The 24,274-nt window shown below is 37.9% G+C and overlaps 1 protein-coding gene across 1 annotated transcript in view; it reads right to left on the bottom strand.

Moving 5' to 3' along the window:
- Nucleotides 1-230: 230 nt before the first annotated feature.
- Nucleotides 231-24,274, bottom strand: part of LOC128735487 (protein Teyrha-meyrha-like) — a 48,315-nt gene continuing 24,271 nt past the window's right edge. The window contains exons 4-10 of the mRNA XM_053829968.1: nt 1,855-2,081; nt 1,571-1,762; nt 1,188-1,503; nt 840-1,092; nt 565-772; nt 406-480; nt 231-302 (exon numbers count right to left, since the gene is read on the bottom strand). Of these exons, the coding sequence (XP_053685943.1) occupies nt 231-302; nt 406-480; nt 565-772; nt 840-1,092; nt 1,188-1,503; nt 1,571-1,762; nt 1,855-2,081 (1,343 nt within the window). The remainder of the gene's footprint in view (nt 303-405; nt 481-564; nt 773-839; nt 1,093-1,187; nt 1,504-1,570; nt 1,763-1,854; nt 2,082-24,274) is intronic.

The raw sequence follows: 24,274 nt of genomic DNA, 5'->3' as shown, positions 1-24,274 counted from the left end.
TCAAACCGTAGATTCCAAAAAATGAACAAATTTGATATTTATTGCACATTATTTCTGCATCAGTTTAGCTTATTTACCCGAGTAAAGGTATAGCTTTAGAGAGCTGTGGGAATTTGGATTTGAAGAATTTATTTTTTTATTAGGTATGTATGTTTCTGACAAGAACCTACAGATAGTTAGAAATAAATAGTAAAAAAAATATAATAAATATTTACGTTAACGGCTTAGATCTAAGCGTGAATTTTTCTAAAATCCGAATTCGCGGTGATAATTTTGCAGCGCGGGCAAGATTTGGACGATTCCTGTAAGTAAAAATAGAAATTCATACAGAAATTGTTATTGGAAAAAAAATATTGACACTTGAACAAATGTTCGATATTTGACCAGTGCAAAAATTAAACTTACCGATTCTGTAATCCAGCACTCCTCACACAGGTAGTGTCCACAAATTTTCGAAATGATCAACGTTTTACATTTTTCCTGTGTTGAAAGGTAAATAAAAGAAGATAGAGATTCAAATCGTTAGTATAATATTTTTCGAACCAACAATTAAAACTATCTAACCTTACATATGAAACATTTGTAATGAGGTGATCCTTCCAGTTCCCGTATTCGGGCTTTCAGCTCTTCCAATACCTGTGCCTTCGAGGATGGCTCCGCGGATTCCGAGGTGCTTACGTACGAGTCAGAGTTTGGCGTATTGCCTGCCGTTCTGATTGGCATCGAATCGGTGGCCGAATCGATTTCAACCGATGAAGTTGCCTCTTCGGTACTGTATGAACAATTTTAAATATAGATTTTTTTTACCAAAACATTTTCAAAAATTAAAATATACCTACCTATTTTTATCGTCACGCAAGACGCCCCCAATCGGCCCACCGTTGGAAAGATGATGCCCGCCCAGAGTGGTAAGCGTCGGTCGGTGCCGTTTCATGCACTCTTCGTCATCCGTGTTATCCACGATTACTTCCTCGTCATTGTCGGTTATCATATCCTGACTGTGATCGTGATCCTGTTCGTAGTCGACATCAATTCGCTGATCGCTACTGGTTGGTGTTACTCGCGTGATCGAGTTGTCGGAGGTGGCTGTGCCTGGAATAAGACCGATTGCCGAAGGGGGAAAACAGAACAGATTCAAGCTTCATTTCAATGAAGTTTTCATATTCCAAAGAGTTGAGACTACTTACAATTTAGGGGAAGAGTAAGTCTCGGTTTTCTGTCCCAGTGCGGAACAATCGAACTAAGGGAAGTGATGGCACTTTCCTCCATCGGCGGAATTTTTGTCAACGGAGGATCCGGTTTTAGCGGTGTGTTGTTGTTATTGTTGTTGTTGTTATGCAGACCGCCATTGGTGTGGTGAATCACATTTGAAGTCATGTTGATTGCTCCGTTCGAAGTTTCGTCGCCGTAGCTCTCAACGTCAACTGTTTCATCTTCATCTTGAGTAGACGATTGGTTGTTTTGTTGCTGCTGTTGCTGCTGATGTTGCTGGTGATGATGCTGCTATTGGCGGGAGAATTAGAATTGAAAAAAGTTCCACATAATTTCAGTGCTGAGGGGTGAAACTGACCTTTCTCACGCAGTCCTCGATGTGCTGAGCAATTTCCTCCTGTGTCCGCTGCAGTCTCCCATGACACACCGGGCAGGACTGGCAGTTGACATTCCCCAATTGCAGACCGAAGCCATCTTCGCCATCAAATTTTCGCTTTCGCAGTTTGCCCCGCAGGCGATCCTGGCGCTTATTGCGGATATTTTTAAAAGTCTGCAATGATGGTAATGGCATAGCGCCGGAAATTCAATTTGAAAATTGTTACAGTGGTGCTAGCGCGAATGTGCTATGCGGGATATGCTTACCTCCCACCGACTGGTGCGACCCTGGAGGGTACTTTGCATTGCGTGCATGTCGACGCTTAGCGTTCGACGTAATTCGAGCCGTTCGGCAGCCGAGCTCATCTTGGTTAGCCGGGATAGTTCGGCCGAAAAGTGGGTTTCTAGGTCACTTGGTGCTAGCTGGATACCACAGATGGGACACGAATTGGGCGGAGGTGTTCCCACGAAGGTCTTCTTTGGAGGGCCAATTCCTATCAGGAAAGAAAAAAAATTACACCGTCGAGGTTTATTTTAAATAACCAGTTAGGAAATCGGAATCGGAAATGCCGGAATCACTTGACAAGTTTTCGAATAATGCCGGCAATTTGCTCATGAACGGAAAGTATGATCTCGACTGAGTGGCAAACTTACTGAACGTCAAATTTAAATCTGACGCAAGGAAGATTATTTCCCCTTTACGCATTGCGAAATCAAGCTGATCTGTATGTGTTATATGTAGGCATTTAAAAGAGGTCAGCCGGAGTGGCATAATGTACATACGAATGTCTCCTACCAATGTGAAATGGAAATTTTATTGGTAGGCATGGTTCGGTTCGGTACTGGCTTCAAAAATACATTCATTCGGATTGTTGTCAGATTCCCATATTATTAATTTGAGAAAAAAGTATTCAATTGGTTTAATTGTTATCGGAGAGATGGAGTACGAGCTACATGAATAGCGAAAAATAAAATCACAACTTTGTTGGAGGGAATCCCAAGAGTTTCTAACCTAAGGAAAGAAAATGCTGTTCGTTGTGATAGTTTAGTCCCATGGTGTTGAAATACTATTCCGGAACATGAAGAAGCACTTTTCGAGCTCAGCCGCAATCGGTGCGGATGAAATGTTTATTTTCTTCCATGCTTCAGCAGACCGCCCTGCTTCTGGGTACAGTTGTACATAGTTGCAAAATCACTTTGCAACAGCTGGTAACATACATATGAATGACGAGTGAGAACAAGGTTTGAAAAATGTTGAGTAAAATGTTGAGTAGCGAACATCTGTTTTTAAACTGACGTTAATTTGAGCTAGTTTGCTTCGTAGTGATTCTGAAAATTATCGTCATTGGTTATGTTTCAGATATAATGTTTAAGATTTTAGAACAGTTTTAGGTGCAGTGAAGGCGTTATTGTCAAAAAGTAGGGCTGTCCTGTTCTTTGGGCTTCGTTTTTTCTTATTTTACCTTATTGGGGGCGAAACTAAATTTGAAAGAGTTATGTATGTGACCCTTATACAGCTTATAATTATCTACAAAATGATTATGACAGAACATAGCTAAGTTAAGCAATTTTATAGATAATAATTTGCTTTATAAATGCCCCATATATAACTTTTCTGAATTTCGCTAGGCTGAAATGGTACGGATGGAAGATACAATGAGCTAATTTCTTTCTTCATGGAAAGGTTTTTCTGGTTAAAAGAAATCTGGACAACTGAAAGATCAGCAGGTAATGTAAAGTAGGGTTTATACGGATATTTTCGGCCCAATAAGCGGCAGCCTGAACAATTTCATGAATTACATTGAATCTCTGCTGAGATTTGAACATACGACGACTGGCTTATTAGACCAGCATCATACCTCTAGGCCAACTGGGAGGTGCAAACCATAACAGTTATTAAGTAGGGTATGTTGCTGCTTCGTCGTAATTGCCTATTCTCCTATCCAAAACAAATTATTAAAAATATTATCATTTTTACGACACACAGTGTAAAACTAGTTATTCCCTAATACTTTAGTTTGTTGTCTAGCATACGCGATCAATCAAAGTGAGCTGAGATCTATTTAAATGCTTTTTATCATTAAAGAAGTCCTACCAGCCAAATTTACTACGTCTTTTGTGTAATGAAGAAGAAAATGTCGACTAATCGTTTTAATTTCCGTCATTCATAAATGAAAATAACTCATGCAAGGCATTGTCGTTATTCTACAGCCAGAAAAACTTGCCTGACCTGCAGAAATTTTGCAGAATAACATTTGTCATGCCGTCCTACACAAATACATGCGCATTAGCTTCGTAAACATTGTTGTGATTTTTAGTTCGGACGTTAAAAAATTTTGATGGACGGATTTTAAAACGACGAATTTAAGGATGTTTAAGACGACGAATTTAAGGAATAAAGTCAGTTGCGTAATTTCAATAATATGCATTAATAAACGCATTTCAGTGATTTCAAAGTTCACGGATCGGAAGGTAAGTGTGTTTTAGTCAAATCAGCACAAGAACTTTTGGAGTATTCATTAAATCCATCCAACAAATGATGAAAATTAGAATGGCTTTACTTACTACGACGGGAATCAGAAATAAACCCTAATTCCCCGAATTACTCAATGCCTGGTACGCTCACCGTAATTTCTCAGTTGCGCAATTAATAATAAAGCTGATTTTGGGGATATTGTTGGGGCTTGTCAAAGGCTTATCACCTACCAAAACCAGCTATGTCCATTTGAAGAAGCCTGAGAAATTGCGATGAGCCCTCAGCACCACCCATGGGCCTATTCGATGGATTGCTGTACTTCAACAGCAGACTAAAATGGGATTCAGATGGTTTATGTGTCGGTGTTTTTCAAGCGTGCCTGCATACCGACTCATTGAAGATAACTAGTTTTGGACAGGCGTATGAAACTGAAGGGTAATGAAGCGGCCAACATCTTTTTACGTTTCCTACACGTCCGATGCAAAAAGAAAAAAAGAAAAACACCAACTTTGTTCGGGCGCTTACCAATACACATTTATACGAGGTTGAAGTTAGAGCGGGCTACTCACAAATACATTTCATCCGAGGCAAAGTTTGTTGTGGACTAGATGAGATGTTGGCTACACGAAAAATGTATGGGAATGACATTTGTGACAGCGGGGTGGTTTTGGATAGATAACAGTTTGCTTCTGGTGCTAGTGTAGGGTAATGCCGTTATCGTCGGGCCACTGTTATGGTCGGGCCACCACGATTTTTTCAGTTTTAGTAACTCGTGATACGTATATACAAGCAATGTAAAATCTCTTACTGTGACAGCTAACTTTTCACAATATTGTGAGTTTCAATCGTGTATTCAAAACACGCGTACTGAATTCACATTCAAGAAATGATTCATGAAATGCAATTATCGGGATAATGCAATTACCGGGCCCTGGCGGGTGTTGTGGGTTCGAATCCGGTTATAATCTCAGATTACAGCTTGGTTCGACTCATGAACCTTCCAGCATTGGACAAAAGGTAGGAGTCAAAATGACTACTTGTCAAGCATAGCTACCAATACCCACCCTTCCTTTCCGCTCTTCCCCACCTTCACAAAAAAAAAATTCATTTCTTTTCCCTACCCATAGTTTACAGCGGTCCTAAGAGATTTTGTTAGGACGAGAGGACTTTATCACTTTTTCTGTACTTCCCAAGCAGAGATTTCAAATTAGTATAAGTGTAAACGTCGTAGAATCTTCGACCTATTGAGACGGGGAGATTGTCACTTTTTTTCTAAAAGGAAAGTAGGGTAGTTGATCCAATAGTTGTGGTAGTACCAATAGTTGCGCAACTATTAATTATTAATGCATATTTTCGTCACCGTAGCATTTTAGATAAAACAATTACATTCATTATATAAAACAGGTTTTTAGAATTATTGGCAGTTAGACTACACCATTTAAAATTAAAGCATTATTTGCTAAAATGCCAATTTTCGAAAATCCAACGCGCAGTTGGAGCGCACAACTATAGGCGCTCATCTATAGTTTTGCTACGATGTTTTTTCACTTAGCAACATAGCAATGTATATGGAATGCCACAATTAAAGGAACATCAAACTTAATTAAGGAAACATTAGCGCAACTGTTGGTACAATATAATTGAATCGGCAAATTCATTTTTTCTTTATAAAGCTTCTCGTACAACGAAAGGAATTGTCTTGCCTTGTTACAAATACCTTGTATTTGATAAATTTATATCCCACAAGCATTAATTGAAGCATATACCTCAATAAACAAGCAAAATGAAGTTATATTGTGCTTAGTGGCGCAACTAATGGATCATCTACCCTAATCGAAATCACAGTAAGCAGAAAGTGTATTTAACTGTCGTTCCTGCCTGTGTAGCAAGGCGAATACCAAGAGGGGGATATTTGACCTTGAAACTTTTCGTTAATTTTCATTAATTACTGATTCAAAATGTTCAGTCTTTCAATTACTGATTCAAAAATGTTCAAAATCTTTCGTATCGTGACGCTCGAGTTTTTTGATTTTTTAGAATGACACCCTATCCCAAAGCTTGCAGTAAGACGTAGTCGTACGTCAAAACGAATTTTTAGTATTATCCACGACCAGCCACTGATACTGAGGGGTCTTGACAGCGATTCTACTTGGACCAGAAATCATGACCTCAAATTTATCAATCGGAATCCGCATCCATTAGATTACGACGAGCTTCCAACGAGAATTCATATTTATTACCGAAACCAAACACACGTTTTATTGCCCTGTCACTGTGCAGTGCAGTCTAATAAGTAGTGGCACTATCATTTCCGGAATTGAAAAATTAGAAAATTTATAGCGGTTAGAGTGGTTTTCCGAAGCACCATGCAAAAGTCTGTTTCCACAGTGAAGCAACCAAAGCCCTCCCCCTCCTCCCAACCAATACATGCTCGGAGTGGATGCGAATGCCAACGACGCCGAAGCATAAAACACTTTCACGTTAGATTTATTTTCCGCAATGCTAATCCGGAAGAGTTGTGTTTCCGCTTCCGAGCGTATTTTTCCTACCATCAGCCGGAGGAGAAGAGGCTCCCATCAGCAAGACGATTAGGATAATTGCCGGTTACAATTCTGATTTAGATCTCCTGAGTGTGGTGTGTTTGCTACAGCTCCTGTGTGGGATTCCCTAGCAATCCGTCCGGAAGACTGAACTGGAACATGCCAAAAAGGGTCAGTTTCTCATTACATTCGGTGCCACGAACAGCATTCCAGTTTGGATTGGATTCACACCTTCCGTCCGGTGCCGGCTCGGGAGGTGGCGGGTAGAGTGGCGGACGATCAACCACAGAATGCTGTCATTTTGTACCGGTTCGGTCAGTCAGATAGAAGAAGAAAAAAAACCAAACAACCTGTCGGGGTTGGAACGGGTGCAGTTTTTGCGGTTTCGTGTAATTGGCGTGTTTTAGTCATTTGGATTAAATATACGCAATTGCGAAATGTGATTTGCGACCATGTTTATGATTTTTAGCCCCACGATCCACACACATGGTGGTTCATTCGATTCTACTTTATATGATGCATTGCTTGTTTTTTTCCTCGAATGTTTTTGCGAGGAAATTGACCATCAGCTGCGGTCGAGGGCGTTTACAACTGTGATAATCGAATTTTGAATGCAGATTATTTTTTTCGATCGGAAATAACGGTCCCTCTGCGATGTTTGCGGTTTATGAACAGTTAATTATTACATTTGGAATGGTTTGTTTAAGAATCATTGTTATAAATGGTATTTATGGCCTCTAAACCTACAATGTAAAAATATGGGTTAATTGAAGCTGTGTCTAAAAAGAAATCAATTCAAAAAGAAATTTGTAATCGATTTGTTTTTCCCTTCCCTAGGAATTTGTAACTACAGCAAAACCCAGTAATGCAGTCGGCTATTGGACATTTCCACTTCCAATTAGAAACGGCAGTTACGTGTCAACTATTTTACCACTCACTGCCAGCTGACACACATCCTTCTCCCCATTTTGCAATGGCATCGGAAAAATCTCTCGATAATAACTTCATTGGTATTAGACTAAACTGGTCTAGTTTGCCGGGTCGGTCGTCGTAATCCGCTTTTGTGCAACTGGATGCCGTGTAACATGCAGCTCTAACTACCCGAGTGCCGGTAATTAGAACATATTTTTATGTTAATAAATCGAGCGTTTTTCTGTTTACCCATCAGATTTACCTCTCTGATACCGGCATTTGTTAGAGCCCCAGTGCATTCTATACCTACTGCGTGACAGGCTATTCTGAGTAAGTACAAGTTTGACGCCTTGTTGGAAACGAGTTTTTGTACAGTGTATAATATTTATTATTGCATTCCACGATACAATTTAATAATCATGGGTATAACAAAGTGTAACAAAATGCAACTTTTACGAGCGGAGTTCGTTCCAGTGAGGCGCGCGTTGTAAAGTTTATAAAAGCATTACAGCTCTCAATCATCACTTGGTAACAGTTGTCGGTTGAAACCTCATAACCGAGCAACGTCAACTGCTTTGAGAGAATAATTGCCGGCAATAAATTAGAGGAGATTATTATTTGCAGTAATTTATTTATTTACCTTATGTATTTATCGTATTATGATAGTGTGATGCAACCATTTCCGGGGGGTAGAACGAAACATTTCTATCACTATGGTGCAAAGGACATGAATGGTTCAATCCGGCGAGAAGGATAAAACAAAACCTTTAAATACCATGTCGTGTTTCCATATTTGTACGAACAAGCGAAGGTATACAATAAAACTGCTTTGCTTCGACCGATTTTTTGTTCCCAAATCGAACCTGCACTAATTGCCATTTAATCTACAGATGGCTGGTTGTTGTTTGATCACGAACGGAAAAATCGCTCCACTTGCAGCAATGATCCAATTAAGCAGGACAGTAACAGATAAATCAACTTAAGGAATGAGTCGCTTGCCCATGACCGGTGCAAGATAGTGTTGGACTGTATCACAAATCAACCCTCCGACCAGACATAGGGGCTCCCCCTTTAATGCCATGCCGTTTTTTTTCCTTCGAATAATGAAACTGTCTGCGCCGCCGATGACGGCCGGCGAGGAGGTTATGAAAAGCTTAGGGTAATTGATCTTGAATGGACCTATTTAGCGCTTTTTAACACCACCACTCGCACTCCTGCTCAATTTACTCGTCATTTATAAATAATATGTGGTGATGTTACTATTTGTTGGAAAGTACCACATTTTTTCTACATTATCAGTACTTTAAAAATATATAATTGATGAAACTTTTATTAAATATATCGTTTTTTGCCAAAGCCTTTTTTTGATCTTGAATGGACCCAACATGATCTTGAATTGGACCTATTTTTGATTTTGAAATGGACCTAAATTTGGATTGTCATAGTTTCTTCCATGTAAATGAACAAAATAATAACTAAGAATTTTTTTTTAATAGTACAACTATACTACTGTTATTTATTAATAGGACACAAGGTTGAACAGCTTTTACCTTTCTTATACTCTGTTAGAAAGGTATGAAAGTCGGTTGAAAAATTTGAAATCAGTCACAGTCGCCGAGGGTCTTGTTTTTATGTCAGCCCAACAATTGAACAATGTTTCAGTGACTTGATATGCGTTATGTATGTATCTGTGTGTGACATTTGTCGAAAGGTCAGACTTTTACTGATGTAGGACTACATCTTACTGCAAAGTATCTAAAGGTTTGCGACAGCCCCTGTCGAACATTTTGAATATAAAACCGTTGCAATCGTGAAAAATTCGTAAATTAGTGGTAATTATTCAATTTTTGACACATTTATATGCAATTTTTTCAGTTAAAAAATGGTCTAGATTTTGCCACGGATTCGATTGTGGCAACATAGGCGACACGCATTTGTTGTCAAATTCGAAATCATACTGTAAATGGTGCTTGAAAAAATTAGACTTGGTAATTCTACTAGGTTTTAAGGTAAGGTTAGATACTAGGTTTTAATTTTAAATGATAGTCGATGAAGAACTGTACCAGATAGAAAATAGGTGAACCTACCTATTTTATATCTGGTACAGTTGAATATTTTAGATCTCAGGGTCACTCAATTTCGGTGGGCAAGGAGGTATTAATTTTGTCACAAGTCAGAGGGGAGAGGTGCTTAAAGAAAACTTTACATCCTCCAAGAAAAAAATCAGAGGGGTTGTGCATAAGATACGATCACGGATGACGTAGTACAACGTTAGTCCGGTTGCATGAATATTTTACTAAACTGATTTTTAATCTATCTGTCAATCCATCGACCAAAAGGTGATGTGAAGTCAACCTGCTTACTTATCGGCGGAATATAAGGCCTTTGCAAAATATTTTTTAAGTTTTTGTCACCCCCCCCCCCCCCCTTTGGAAATTGGCTTGAAAAATCGGGGGGCTAAAAAAAATTTGGAGGATATGAGTGTAAATTCAATTGTCCGTGGGCTCTACAGCCTGAAAAACTCGAAAAATGAGTGTACCTAACACTTCTAGCACGAAACAGAAATGGAAATTCGAATTCGGAGTTTCCGAAAATCGTCCAAAAAAAATTCTCTCGTTTTTGTCTTCTTTTCGTACATTTTTGCATGGAAAATAATAACGTATATATTAAAAGCAAGAACAGATTTGGTTTTCACGCTTAAACTTTAAATAAAAATGCTTAAAACCCATGTTTTTTGCTCGATTAAAAAATTTACTTTGTTCCCCCCCCCCTTCAGTGTCCCAACACAGGAAGGACAAAAACTTTATAAAATATTTGTAATGGCCTAATTTTACTTTATTCTGAGTCTCATAATTATTTTAACTAAACTATTTAGAAAATTATCAAATACAATATTATTTTTTTAGGCATATCCAGTTCGAAAACGGTCCAGACATTGATCCAAATTTTATATTTTTTGCACCATATCATTATCCAGGCCTTTACCTAATTTCTAAATCCTCCATAGACGCACAGATGATTTTATTGCCAAACCGGGTAATTTTGTAGGACGGTTGGGCATCACAAAGTTTCACAAGGGTGAGGAAGTTGGCGTTCTTAACCATCAGAAGTGGCTGCTTCTTTTTACTCAGACGAGTCTGATTTTGTGACTACAGGATCCGGTTGAATTTTATTGGCCTTAGGATTTTCGGTCAGCGCGCTAAAGGTGTTTTGAAGCTTTGGTATATGCTTGATTAACGTGTTTAAACTATTTCTCATCTGAGTTTTGTCAAAACTTAAACTTAAAGCAACAAGCTATTTATATGGAAAATACAGGACGTTATTTGTCCATGAAAAAAATTTATGATTCCAACCATTTTTACGATGTTGCCTGTAGATAGTTAAACAGGGATAACCACTTTAAATAGAGTTTGGAATATTAGCTTCGTAACTCAATTCGAAGTTCCAATATTAGAGTTTCCTATACAATAAAGCTATATATAAATCTTCAGAATTGTATTCTCAAATAACTTGTTTCATTCTTCTGAGCATTATTTTTAATGATACAAGAATTGTCCCGTTTAGCATAATTTGCGATTTTTTTTACATAAGGCGAACAAATTGGGAAAATTTTACTCCACTTATAAAGATTACTTATATAGATTATATAGATTACACTTTTGCTTCGTGCTAAAACAAATACGTAAAATCCAATTGAAAAATTTAAGTGTAACAGGTTTTGTGCTAAATGCCAATAACGCAAAAATAGCTCTTTTTTAAGGGACATAGTACCTTTTACACCATATTTTTTGCCTAATTTCAAATAATTTTTTCTCGATAACGCGAAATGCAAATTGAATCGGGTTTTTTGCATTTGAAACATTGCATTTTAGACTAATATTTGCAATTTTCTTTTCATAAGGGAACCTCTTCCCCTTGCCCCTACGGCTCCTTGAAGATAGTCGTTCAAAAAAACCATGAATTGTGGTACCATGGATTGGCGCTGGGGGGGCTTATCCGAATTGAAAAATTCCAAAACGACATGAAAGAACATTCTGTTTTAGAATCCGAACACATAACAAAATGGCGGATATTGATTCATAAAAGTATGGTTTTTAAGCGAAAAAATTGACTTTAAACATTTCTAAAAAATACAAAAATTACAATATCAAGAAAAGGATGGGTCAAACACTAGATAATTTTGTTGGCTTTCAAACAAAAAAAGAATCATAAGAATTGCTTGAGCCGTTCTTAAGATATTTATGGTTCCGACTTTCAAAACCTGGTTTCGAGAAAAACGACGTAGAAGTTTTTACTCGTTGTTTAATCGCTCCAGACATGCGCGATACAAATAGCTGTAACTTTGAAAATATTTGGAATTCATTCAAACGACTTCAAACACATATGGTCAAAATGTTAATCTTTTGAAATAATCAATCAAAAAATTTAGGTTTTAAAAAATTGAAAAGGTACTATGCCCCCTTAACAGAAGGCAGTTAGTATCCCTCTTATCTTTTGATCCATCTTATCTTTTAATCAATGATGGTTAAAATTTTTGTATAATACTGAGAATAAATTAAGTTTATATTGTTTTAAGCATAAAATGACAAAACTTCCTAAACTAATTAGGAAGACTTTTTAGTTTCAAAACTAGAGGCTACAATGTACAAACACTATGAAGCAACTACGAAAAAGGATGAGTGATAGTTAGTTTTATCAATATAATTAAGTTTTTATTTAGGCTATAAATCAAGTCTACTTTCAATATACCGTGCTTATAGATTTTTTATAAACGGAGATATTATAGTGACAACAAGCAGTTTTATGGAATATACAACGGCGTGTCCGTTAGTGGTAGGCAATGATAGCTACCGCCAGTGATGTCTCGGAGCGCAAAACTAGGTCCATTCTAAAATCAATACTAGGTCCATTCAAGATCAAAAAAGGGGGTTAACATTTTTAAGGAATTTAAAGATTTTACTGGTTTTACTGAATTTTTAAATTACTAAATTGAAATTACACATATTTTAGCATCATTTTAAGAGTATTGTTTTATTTCAAACCAGAAGGGTTCCGGGTAGTAACAGTTTGAAAATACTCTATGGTGACTGCCAAAACGCTGAAAAACAGCTACTTTTAAATACGCGGCAATAAAGTGGTTTTGGATATAATTTTAATTTAATTTTAGTATATTTACGTTCAGAAATGATTAAAGATAAACATAAAAGCTAAATACAGTACAAAGACTTGATAATTATATCCTAAAATTCTTATTTAAAAATAGGTCCATTCAAGATCAGAATTCGACTAGGTCCATTTCAAAATCATTTACCCTACTACTGTAATACTGCCAGTTTAGTTTAACCGACGACGTCGACCGTCGACCGAGAGCTGGCTGGTATGGCAAATCATTTCGTCTCACGACCGAGTCCCTTACGAATGGCTTGCCATTATCAGAGTATATCCCAGTCTGTCAGTCAGCGAGGCGTAAAATGAGAACCACATCCAATAAACTTTCATAACTTGTTAAATGTGATTTCTTTATTATTGAATTATTTTCCTTTCGCGTTGGTTGTCGACTTGCGCTTTGTCGGAACTGTTTGTCGGGGTAAGTTTCACTGGTGCGGAGTTGTATATCAAGGACAAAGTCAACCGTAAGTGTTAGGATTGAACTGCATTGCAATAGTCAATGTTATAAGAAATAACATGATCGATTTCAGTGAAATTCATATTTCTACTTTACACCTCATGACTCTGATCTTGAATATGTTACCAAAATGGCATTACTGTTCGTTTATGAATCTAGGTTAGGTTAGAATAATTTATTTGATTACCTTAAAAAATGTATGTCGTACGGACGTGCTGATGATTGCTGAAAATTCCTAACCTATACTGCATTTGAAATGATGAAATGTTACAGCGTACGCTTCACTCGTGTCAATCATCTTTAATCGTTCACTAGATTGTGGTATGTTTCTAATGATGTGGAAAGTCACATCCATCACTCCAATACACAAGACTGGAAATATCCAAGACATTGAGAAATATAGCAGATTTTCAATTTTAGGCTGTCTTCCCAAGGTTCATGAAAAGATGGTCTACGGTGTTGTGTATCACGGAGTACACTCAATAATTTCTGAACACCAACACGGTTTTATGAGAAAACGATCTACAGCACTACAACCACGAATTTGATTGTATTCGTCAACTCGCTGCTCAACAGCACTGAAAAGGAAATAACAGGTTGATGCGATATACATCGACTTCAGCAAGGTGTTCAACAAAGTTTCACACGCACTGGCAGTGAAAAAAATGAGTTGTATGTAGTGACACAGTGGATTCAATCATACCTTACTGAGTGCTCCACTTTTGACAGTGTAAATGGTATTAATTCGGCTTGTTTCGAGATGCCATCTGGTGTGCCACAAGGCAGTCATATCGAACCCTTTATATTTGTACTTTTTGTTAACAAGCTGTGCAGCCGTTTGAGCTGCTCTAAACTTATGCTCGCAGACGACTTGGAGATATTCCGTTAAATTAAGACCGGACTTGACGGTTGCGCTCTCACGATGGTGTACTCTAAATGGCATGTAAGTTAACGTCACGAAATGTTGCGTCAAATCCTTTTTAGCCGTCTAAGTGATCCTCTGCGAAATGACTACACTATCGAGAAAAGCCATCTACGCCATGTACAGGCCAGTGCTTAGAAATCTCATATTAAATTTATGCAATACGCCTGAATTGATGTCAGATACTGCTCATTTTTTGGATTTTAGGTATTTTTATTTTAAGTTTAAACGTGAAAACCAAATCTATTTTTGCTTTTAATATATACGTTGTTAATTTTCATGCAAAAGTCTACGAAATAAAGACAAAAACGAAAGAAATTTTTTTTGACCGAATTCCACTGTTTGAATTTCCATTTCTATTTCATGCTAGAAGCGTTAACTCAACTCGTACACTCATTTTTCAAGTTTTTCAGGCTATAGCCCACAGACAAATGATTTTATAAAAAAATGTAACTCATATCCTACAAATTATTTTTTTGACCCCCGATTTTTCAAGCTAATTTTCAAGGAGGGGGTTTCAAAAACTTTTAAAATGATTTGCAATGGCCTTATTTTGAATGGTAGAAACTTTCTCAGTTTTCTATCACTGTTCCAAACACTGTCAGCAGTTTAGTAGTCATGTCCATGGGCTGATAGATAAAAGAATACTACCAAAGGTAAAACTATATGCGCCGAATGCCTCTTATAGTCGCCTTCATGCAGGGCTGTCAATTTTATCGAGCGTTTGTACAGGCTATTAAAGATTTGGGTGTTACTATTGATTGCAAAACCAGATTCAATGAATGCATCTTTACAATAACAGCCAAGGCTTTCGCAATTCTAGGTTTCGTAAAATGAAACATCAAAGTATCTCAGCACATATGCGCGCTTAAATCGTTGTACTGTGCACTTATCTGAAGCATTCTGGAATATGCTATGCATGCATATTATGCTTTGTATATCAATAGGATTCTTCCATCCTAAATCTACCAGCCTATGAGGAACGCTGCCAAAGCTGACTTTTTGTTTTCGAACTGCTAAACGGACATGTTGATTGCAGCTGTCTTTCAAGTCAGGTAAACATCCGTGTGCCCCGAAAGCGACCCCGTAACCTTTTTGTGGCAGCCTTCTCATCGCACAAACTATGGATACAACGAACTTTGGGTCATGTGCTGTCGTGTCTTCAATGATGCCGGTGATGTCTACGATTTCGGTATTAGCAAATTTGTTTATAGGTGTAGAATACAACTATTAGAGTAAATCAAAGTGTCAGTACAACTACAAGTTGAAAATAAAATATAATAAAGTAAAGTTTCAAAAAAAAGGAAAGGTTGACAAAAATGGCGACCCTTGCCTAGAAAGAAACCACAAAACATGGCGACCCTTGCGCCAAATAAAAAAATACTGCTGTAAATTTTTTTTAAAAGATATAAATGCACAAAATTTGAACGAAATCAGAACACTTTTAAATTTTGATGTCTTTATTCATGGAATTACATCGGAAAATAGCGAAATCTCTTTTTTCTGCGAAAAAAAGCTGACATGATCGGAAATAGAAGTTGTGCTCGCAAACCACTGAGCTACGACAACTGTATGTTATGCAGATCTTAATTGCAATTATACAGGTATATTTTCTTTTATATACAATCGGCGCAGCCCGATCTCGTCGATAACGATACCAGTAAATAACCGTGCATCAAATGCGTTCTGGTACGAAATGTGCTACGAATGTGCTTTCGTACGAAATACGAACCATTCGTAATAACAACTTTTGCCGTAGAAAATAAGACTGCGAATGTTTTTAAATGGTATGAACTTTTTTTATCAGCTACAAATATAGTTTACGAATATTTATTCTAAAAACTACGAAATTATGTTCTCAATGCTGCACGTGCTTCTCTCGCAAACCTTCTGTGTTGGCTCTTGTTCTGCAAAATACTGTCACCAACGGTTTGTGTCAGATTTTATAGAGGTTTCCCAACGATGTATCAACTGAATTTCTTTGCTGTGGTGTCCCGTGTGACTCGTGAAAATCAGGTACGAGGTTGAATGATCTCGTTTATCTAGCTGAACACTTGATAAAACTACTGAATTTTAATATTTTTGTCTGTTTTAGTTTGTCTCCAGCGGAGAACATACAGCTCAAACGATGTTACTTTTTTACTCGATATTTTTTTTAAGCATAAGCATAAGCATAGGATACCGCCCGTGTGCTGCTACTCCATTATTGACCAAGACTGATGAAAATTGCAAAATGATCACTGAAAAAGCTATACTTGGGACAGTAGGCTATTCCTCATTGTGCAACTTTACCAGACCTTTGCATCCTGATCAATACCGACGCCGGCCACGTCCGAATGTGGGTCCTTTTGGGATGGGAAGGAATATTAGTCCAATACTTGCTGCTACTAAAGACCAGGAAATCCTCTGAATCTTCACAAGTATTTCGGGAAAGCAGTTGTTGTTAGTATAGAGGGAAAATAGATCAGGATAAACATTTATGGGCGGTTTGAGATTTTCTAATCATTACCTTTCTATTTTGCAATTCCTGAATTATATTCAGAATTCCAAGTTGCTTTTATTAATAGAACCTTATCTGCTTTTCAGTATACGCAAATCCTGCATCTGTTTTAATGATTCAATTCTCCGTGACACAACTTTATTAAAAGCGCTATACAAAACCCATCACTAAGCGCGATAATAACTACTACTTAGATTAAAATATTACAGGCAGATTGAATATTAAGTTTCATAAAGTTCTATGCAACGTGTGAAACATTTTTATCAAAACACATCTTTGCAAACACTGTGATACCTAAGGATGTGCATTCATTTGTAAACGTAAGGCGATAAAGCAACCCCAATTCCTCGAAACCATCAGTACTAAACACATAAATCAGTTTTATTTCAAACATCTCCCACTGGTTAACCACAACGAGCCGAACTTTCTCTGCCGCTAGTCCGACAACACGTAAGTTACAACTCGTTCGTAAAAAATAACAGCAAAACCCTTCCATACTACACCACCTCCTTACCGGGGCTGCCGGCAATAACATCGCAAGCGGAGCGACGAGGTGAGAGATTAAGCCATGTGTCCAGTACCAAGAAAAAGTTTATTACTTTCGGACTAGTGGGTTGCCATAATCCGGTACGCACAATTGCCGCTCACTTGAACCGGAAGACCCCGAAACGCCATCTTCGTCAGCTTGCTTCTTGCCGCCTGCCAGGCCAGCAGCAGGAGAGAGCGAAAGGTTCTGCCACCCGAAACTGGCCACTTTGCGCCCGGACGCAACTACAAGTGCCGTACGGGACAACTTCGCCGAACGAAAAATCCCATTTAACGCTTAACGCATCACGTTTTATTCAATTTCAAACTCCCGATTTGTGAGGAATTCCAACTCACGGGGCCCCCTCCCAGCAGAAGGAAGGGTGACAACTGGAGAGCTACATTTGGCGATTTTTCTGTAAAAAGCGCAGAAAAAAACTGTTTCAATAATACCGAGGGTGATTTTTTATGCTGCATCTTGCAAGGATTATGCCCGGCAGAGGAAAAAAAAGAACGAAGATTTTCGAGAGGGACTTAAAAGATCACAGGAAAGTTGATGCTTGACTTAAGTTGTAATATCCTTTCGGCTGCCACCACACTGCGCGACAGATCCTTGTCGGGACGGGTGAAAATTGTTATTCCACCGCCAGGAGCCAAGAGGAAGTAAGGGAAAAGGCGATTTTACACCGGATGGAAGGAAATATAGCCGCTTTGGCGAGAAAATAAAAAAGAATTTAATTAAGTGAAGATGCGACGACGACGGGCAAGAAAGCGCACAAGAGATTGAAATCGGAATTAAATTAGATTCCGGATGTGCATGTTTGGTGTCATCTGGAAGGTTTGCTTTTCTTTCGCTTGTGCTTTTGAGATTGCGCGATTGTTATTAGTGATACAACATACAATCGATTGAAAAAATAAGTTGTAAAAAAGTCTAGGCTGCATCAGATATGTAGATACTAAAAAGAAATTTCACTCTTTGCTAATTTGTAAGTATGTAGCTAGGAAGCTAGGAAGTAGGAAAAACTGAACTGAATATATCAGAAAAAATCGTGAATCGGAAAGCGTTTTTCCAACGTTTGTCAGCGTTGGACGAAAACTTTTGGTGAGGTTCTAAACAGGACCGTTTAATTTTACTAATCATATCATATTCACACTATTGACATATTCAAGCACAAGACTTTGCTTTTATTCAACATGTTACTATAAAAAAAGCAAACGTAAGCAACTGCTTTATTGTTGCGGTAAACAATTCATGTCCGTCGCTTGCTAAAGTAAAGGAGTCGCATGGTTATTCTTTAATTTTAAATACTAAAGTTTCAAACGATTTTTCTCGAAGACTCCTCTATTTACAAACTCGAAAACAGTTACAAAAATCTTTTAAATGACATAACTCTTGTTGCGTCAAATTCGGTACTTTTTTCTAATTTTTTGACCAGTCTTTACATGGGAAGAAACTCCCACGAAAATCTAATGCAAATTCCATGTACCCCGTAACTCATTTTTTGAATATCTCTAAATTAAATCTTTTGCTTTGAAATTCTAGCAACAGTAAGGGTTAAACGTGTCATATACAAACAAATAATTTAAAAAACTTTAACACAGACCGTTTAATAATTCTAACATTTGTTTACAGTAAATTTCTAGTAAAACTTGAAATTATCTAATCTACATGGACCTCTCGCTTCCCGCCCTCTGCTACTGCACCTAATACCTTCCAACAGTAGTCGAACCCTCACCATCATATTGCGGCTTATAACATGATAAATATCGGATTATATTATTTTTTTCTGAAATGTTACAAATTGTTTGCAACCCAGATGTTATACAATGGTCTCATTGAACGTCACTTCTGTGCTGTCTTCCTTTATGTTCCGCTTCAGCGTAGGTATCGTACCTACCACCACCGTACCAACCAGGCCTGAAGTGTACAGAAGTCCTCCGGTCTCGCGCACGAATCGCCTTTTTTCGCAATCTTCCTCGTCTCGTCACAGTTTCGGAATAAATGATGGGCAGTTGAAAGGGGATGAATGGTATTTTTTTCCTCTCTGTCGTGAGGAGTTTACAGGATCTCTATGGCAGTGATTCGTCCGAGTGCGAGGGAAAGCGGCCGGTGCGCGGTGGGGTGGTAAGATTTTGTGTATCTATTTAATAAAAAGTTGTTGACTTTTTTTTATTGCCCTGTCTTGTCGCTTGTCTGTTCCTCTCCATCCCTCGGCAGCACCTCTCGTGTCGCTTTAGAGGTGCTGGCTGGTGTTGGTTTTGAGGATTAGCTATGACGCTGCAACAGGGGGAAAATCTGTACCATGCAAACCAGTGCCCGCGCGGGTACGAGAGACAGAACTGAGCGTTTAATCCCTGAAAGTCATTCACACTTTATTTAAAGCTTCTCCTCAGTGTTCGGTCAGGCTCGGTGAATTCGATCAATTGAAACAAATTTCCAATGGAAGAGATTATAAAATTTGTCAGCAAAATAAAAATAAAAGAACTGACAATCGCCGAACTGGCAATAAAAACGCCGAAAGGGGAAACTTAGCAGAGATTGAATTTTTATTTCACTTCCATCAAAGCATAAACTTAATTTAATAAATCTCACCAGCATGCCAGCAGCAGCAGCAGCGCTAAATTGTGGCAAAGTGCGAACTCCTCTGAGACCGCATTTGATGAGCTTCTTCACACTTGGCTGATGCCGTTGAAAAGCGGTTCCAACGGTCGCGGCGCTGCTTGGAAGTTGATTAAATTTACAGATTTCAATCGGCTTGCCAGCGGTTTCCACCATCGAAATCAGGTTGATACTTGCGCAGAAACTGCGAGCATCTGGCGCGTTCGAGCGGACTTACGTATGCTGTCGTTCGAAGATTAACTACTGGTTTTCGACTCGAAACCAATTCGTCTCCGGTTGAATGGAAGTGACTGCAGCAAGTCTTCAACCCGGGCCAGTAAGGATTAGTTTCGTTCTGCCCTGTCAGAACACTGAACGTGTTGTCAAGGATGATGGGAACTGATTTTCGGATCGCTGTGAAGTGCTGATACGAAAGCTTTTTATTATGACAACCGTAAAGCCGGGTGGAACGACGAATTGTACAGACGATCGTAGCGTGATCCTCCGACTTTGTGGACGGTTCCAAACAGGCTCTCGGAGACGGTAGATTTATAGCAGCAAACATTTGATATACTCGCCACTGTGTCGGTTTACACTTTTGCGGTATCTCTCCAAAGCGTTATGCTTTGTTAAATTCGATGAAGTATAATTCCACACCAAAACTTCAGGAAGACAGGTAGAGGCGCGTGAAGGTCTCACATTAATCTGCCTAATATTATTATACGCCAAGGTGCAGCAGCAGCAGTGGCAATAAAATAGTCGCCATTAGAATAACATACATTTTACTAAATACACAATTCATTGGAGAAATCCGTGGTTCAATGAACGCTACTTTCTACAAATTGTAGATTAAGGTAGATTAATTATCATTTGTATCTTACAGCGGCATAAGACTTTTATAAAATTATTTAAAGAGGTATAATTTTTCTTCGCGTCTTTAATGTTTTCCAACGTGAATGATCAATCAATTTTTATTGCGTGGAATAACAATTCACATTTTGATTAAAATAACAAAATTTGAAATCGTGGATCGGTGGATTTTTGGAAAATATGGCATAGAAGACTTGTAATGCTTCACTTCGCCTGTTTACGATCGAATTGTTTATAAGCATGCAAACACACTCACAAGCGAATACATTAATATCTAGTACACATGGTAATATTAATTATTGTAATGATTTCTAAAGCTTCATTTCTCATTGGAAAATTACTGAACAGAATCGGAGAGCAGAAAAAATTAAAACTCGGATACTAACGGTCCATTACCACAGGAAAGAGGAATTGATTATGCAAATGATATCTCGGCTGGAAACAATTCATTTAAACTGAATATTATTGGCACAGACACACATAACACTCATTTTCCATTCTTCGTACCGATCAAACCGTCATGTCAAATTTGGGCTTAGTTGGGAATGTCTCCGTTTCGGTCAAAGTGGCGCTTTTTGACGAAAGAAGGAGAATTCCCCATAAAAAAATACTTGCTACTTCGAGGGCTACCCATGTTGCTATTTGATATTTGGGAATGTCGATCATAGATGGTGCTAGTTTTCAGGCTAAATGGTACGGTACGTTAATTTTTGTTGGTTTTTCTTCCAAGAGTTATGTCTGTTTGTCTGTGTTATTGGTTACAACATCACGAAATCAATGTAGTTATCGGAGGAAAGATAAAACAAAGACTGAGTAAAAATTGTACGACAATATCTCAATATCTCTTGACTAGCACTACACTAGGCTACAGTGTATGCTTTTTCAAGAAGACTATTTTAATCCATTCCAAATTTATCGCAAATCCAAATCCAATCCAAACCCAATCCAAATTCAATCCCAATATAATTTGAATCCAGTATACACGGAATCTCCAAAATAAGCAAAATGACTGAAAATGAGCTTCTTGCAGTATAACACAATGCAAAACCAAGAACTATTATTCATGATTTTGTGCTGCCTGATATGGGAATTCAGTCATGATTTGATAGCAATTCAAACTTCATGATTTCATGATTTCATTCATGGTATCGGAATCGGATTTATTTCCGTGTAAATTCTATCTAAATCTACTTGAAATTAAATCCAAATACAATCCAGAGCCAATTCATTTACTCTTTAAATCCTATCCAAATAGTATCCAAATCTATTCCAAATCCAATCCAGATTTAATCCAACTTCAATCCGAATCCAATCTAGACCCAATACAAATCCAAATCCACTCGCTAAATTCCTAATAATAACCTAAATTCTGTCGACATCCATCATAAATCTATTCCAAAATAGACTAAATCCAATCCAACCTCAATACAGTATAAATGCTGTCGAAATTCATTCTAAAATCATTCCATATACGTACATCTTTTACATAGCCATTTTAAATTCAATTCAAACCCATTCCAAATCTAATCCAAATCCAATCCAAATCCAATCCAAATCTAATCCAAATCCAATCCAAATCCAATCCAAATCCAATCCAAATCCAATCCAAATCCAATCCAAATCCAATCCAAATCCAATCCAAATCCAATCCAAATCCAATCCAAATCCAATCCAAATCCAATCCAAATCCAATCCAAATCCAATCCAAATCCAATCCAAATCCAATCCAAATCCAATCCAAATCCAATCCAAATCCAATCCAAATCCAATCCAAATCCAATCCAAATCCAATCCAAATCCAATCCAAATCCAATCCAAATCCAATCCAAATCCAATCCAAATCCAATCCAAATCCAATCCAAATCCAATCCAAATCCAATACAAATTCAATCCAAATCCAATCCAAATCCAATCCAAATCCAATCCAAATCCAATCCAAATCCAATCCAAATCCAATCCAAATCCAATCCAAATCCAATCCAAATCCAATCCAAATCCAATCCAAATCCAATCCAAATCCAATCCAAATCTAATCCAAATCCAATCCAAATCCAATCCAAATCCAATCCAAATCCAATCCAAATCCAATCCAAATCCAATCCAAATCCAATCCAAATCCAATCCAAATCCAATCCAATCCAAATCCAATCCAAATCCAATCCAAATCCAATCCAAATCCAATCCAAATCCAATCCAAATCCAATCCAAATCCAATCCAAATCCAAATCCAATCCAATCCAAATCCAATCCAAATCTAATCCAAATCCAATCCAAATCCATTCCAAATCCAATCCAAATCTCTTGTAAATCCAGCCCAAATTCAATCCAAATCTCTTGTAAATCCAGTCCAAATCCACCACGTAGTAGACCCGTTTTGGTCACTGTATTGATGGAATGACTCCTCCGTTATTATAAATATGTTAGATTTGCATTAACAATCTTGATAACTGCAACGTATAGAGCTACAATCCATAATAACTGGGGTTTTCCAGTATGGACTCATCACTGCGACCAGTATCGTTGATCTATTGTGATATCGTCCGGATGTTTGCTGTATACCTGGTTATAACCATTTCTTTTTGCCATAATCGCTATTGAGTGAGCGATATGCTTAATAAATTTTTCTGCCTGCTTGTGTGTATTGGGTTTACCCTTTCTTCAAAGATTATTCTACTTTACTAACTCGTTTCTCACTGCCAGTACTATCCTATGTTATACCTGTCCCTGGCGAGGGCTCATTGCGTTCCTCGGACCAGTATACTTAAACTATAAGAGTGACTTTTTGCACTGTCAAGAGGCCTTATCGGGGTAACCCACGACCACTCGCTTGTCAAAGCAGACTCGGTAACTTTGTGGCTAAGAAGCACTGCATAATATCTGGTAGAAACACAGATATTAAAAGCTGACCAACCATCGAACATATATGTCGTATTGTAAACTAGTCCACGGTGCCTATGGCTATGTACTTTCCTCCGCACGTTTCTAATTCTGCGCAAGTTTGTTCCTATTTCTGCGCAGCCTAAAAGTTACAATAAATACTCATGTCAATTTATTTACGTCGTTAAACTCTGAAAGTACATCAAAAATCCGGCTTTAGTCACTATCATTACCATTACTTTCATTACCATAATTAACATCATGATCCGTCCTTCCTCTCGTGCGGTTCAGGGGTCATGGGAGTAATAAAACTGACTGTACAAGGTGCGCAGGCAGTATGTATGTACATACGATTACGCATTTCGCCACACTGATAATTATGAAATTGCATTTCGTAAAATTTGTCACTGACAACTGATAGTCTATGGGAGTACTAACAATCCAGAATATTTTTAAATCGTCAGAATATCAGAAGATCAGATCGTCTGTGATAACACATGTCAGACGTCATTACAGAATATGATAAACAACAATGGTCCTAAATTTCTGCCTTGTGGGACACCTGAGGGATTATGAAATTCATCTGATTCCGTTGATCCCAATTTGACGCACAGTTGGCGATTGGTCAGATACTACACGAACCAGCAGACAAGGTTTGATGACATAGTCAGATGATCGAGTTTGGCAAACAGAATAAGACTGGTGCAGCTCAAAGATTTTGCAGCTCTAAAAAGTTTTTTGTTGGTATTTTAAAAAATATTTCAAAAAATTTAGATCACTCCACGGTAGTTAGCAATGTTCCATTTATAACCCTTTTCATCACCGGGAGCATTATTGATT

Source organism: Sabethes cyaneus, chromosome 2, assembly GCF_943734655.1.
Source record: "Sabethes cyaneus chromosome 2, idSabCyanKW18_F2, whole genome shotgun sequence".
NCBI classification, from domain to species: domain Eukaryota; kingdom Metazoa; phylum Arthropoda; class Insecta; order Diptera; family Culicidae; genus Sabethes; species Sabethes cyaneus.
The sequence above is the reverse complement of the archived record's forward strand: the minus strand, read 5'-3'. Positions and strand labels throughout refer to the sequence as shown.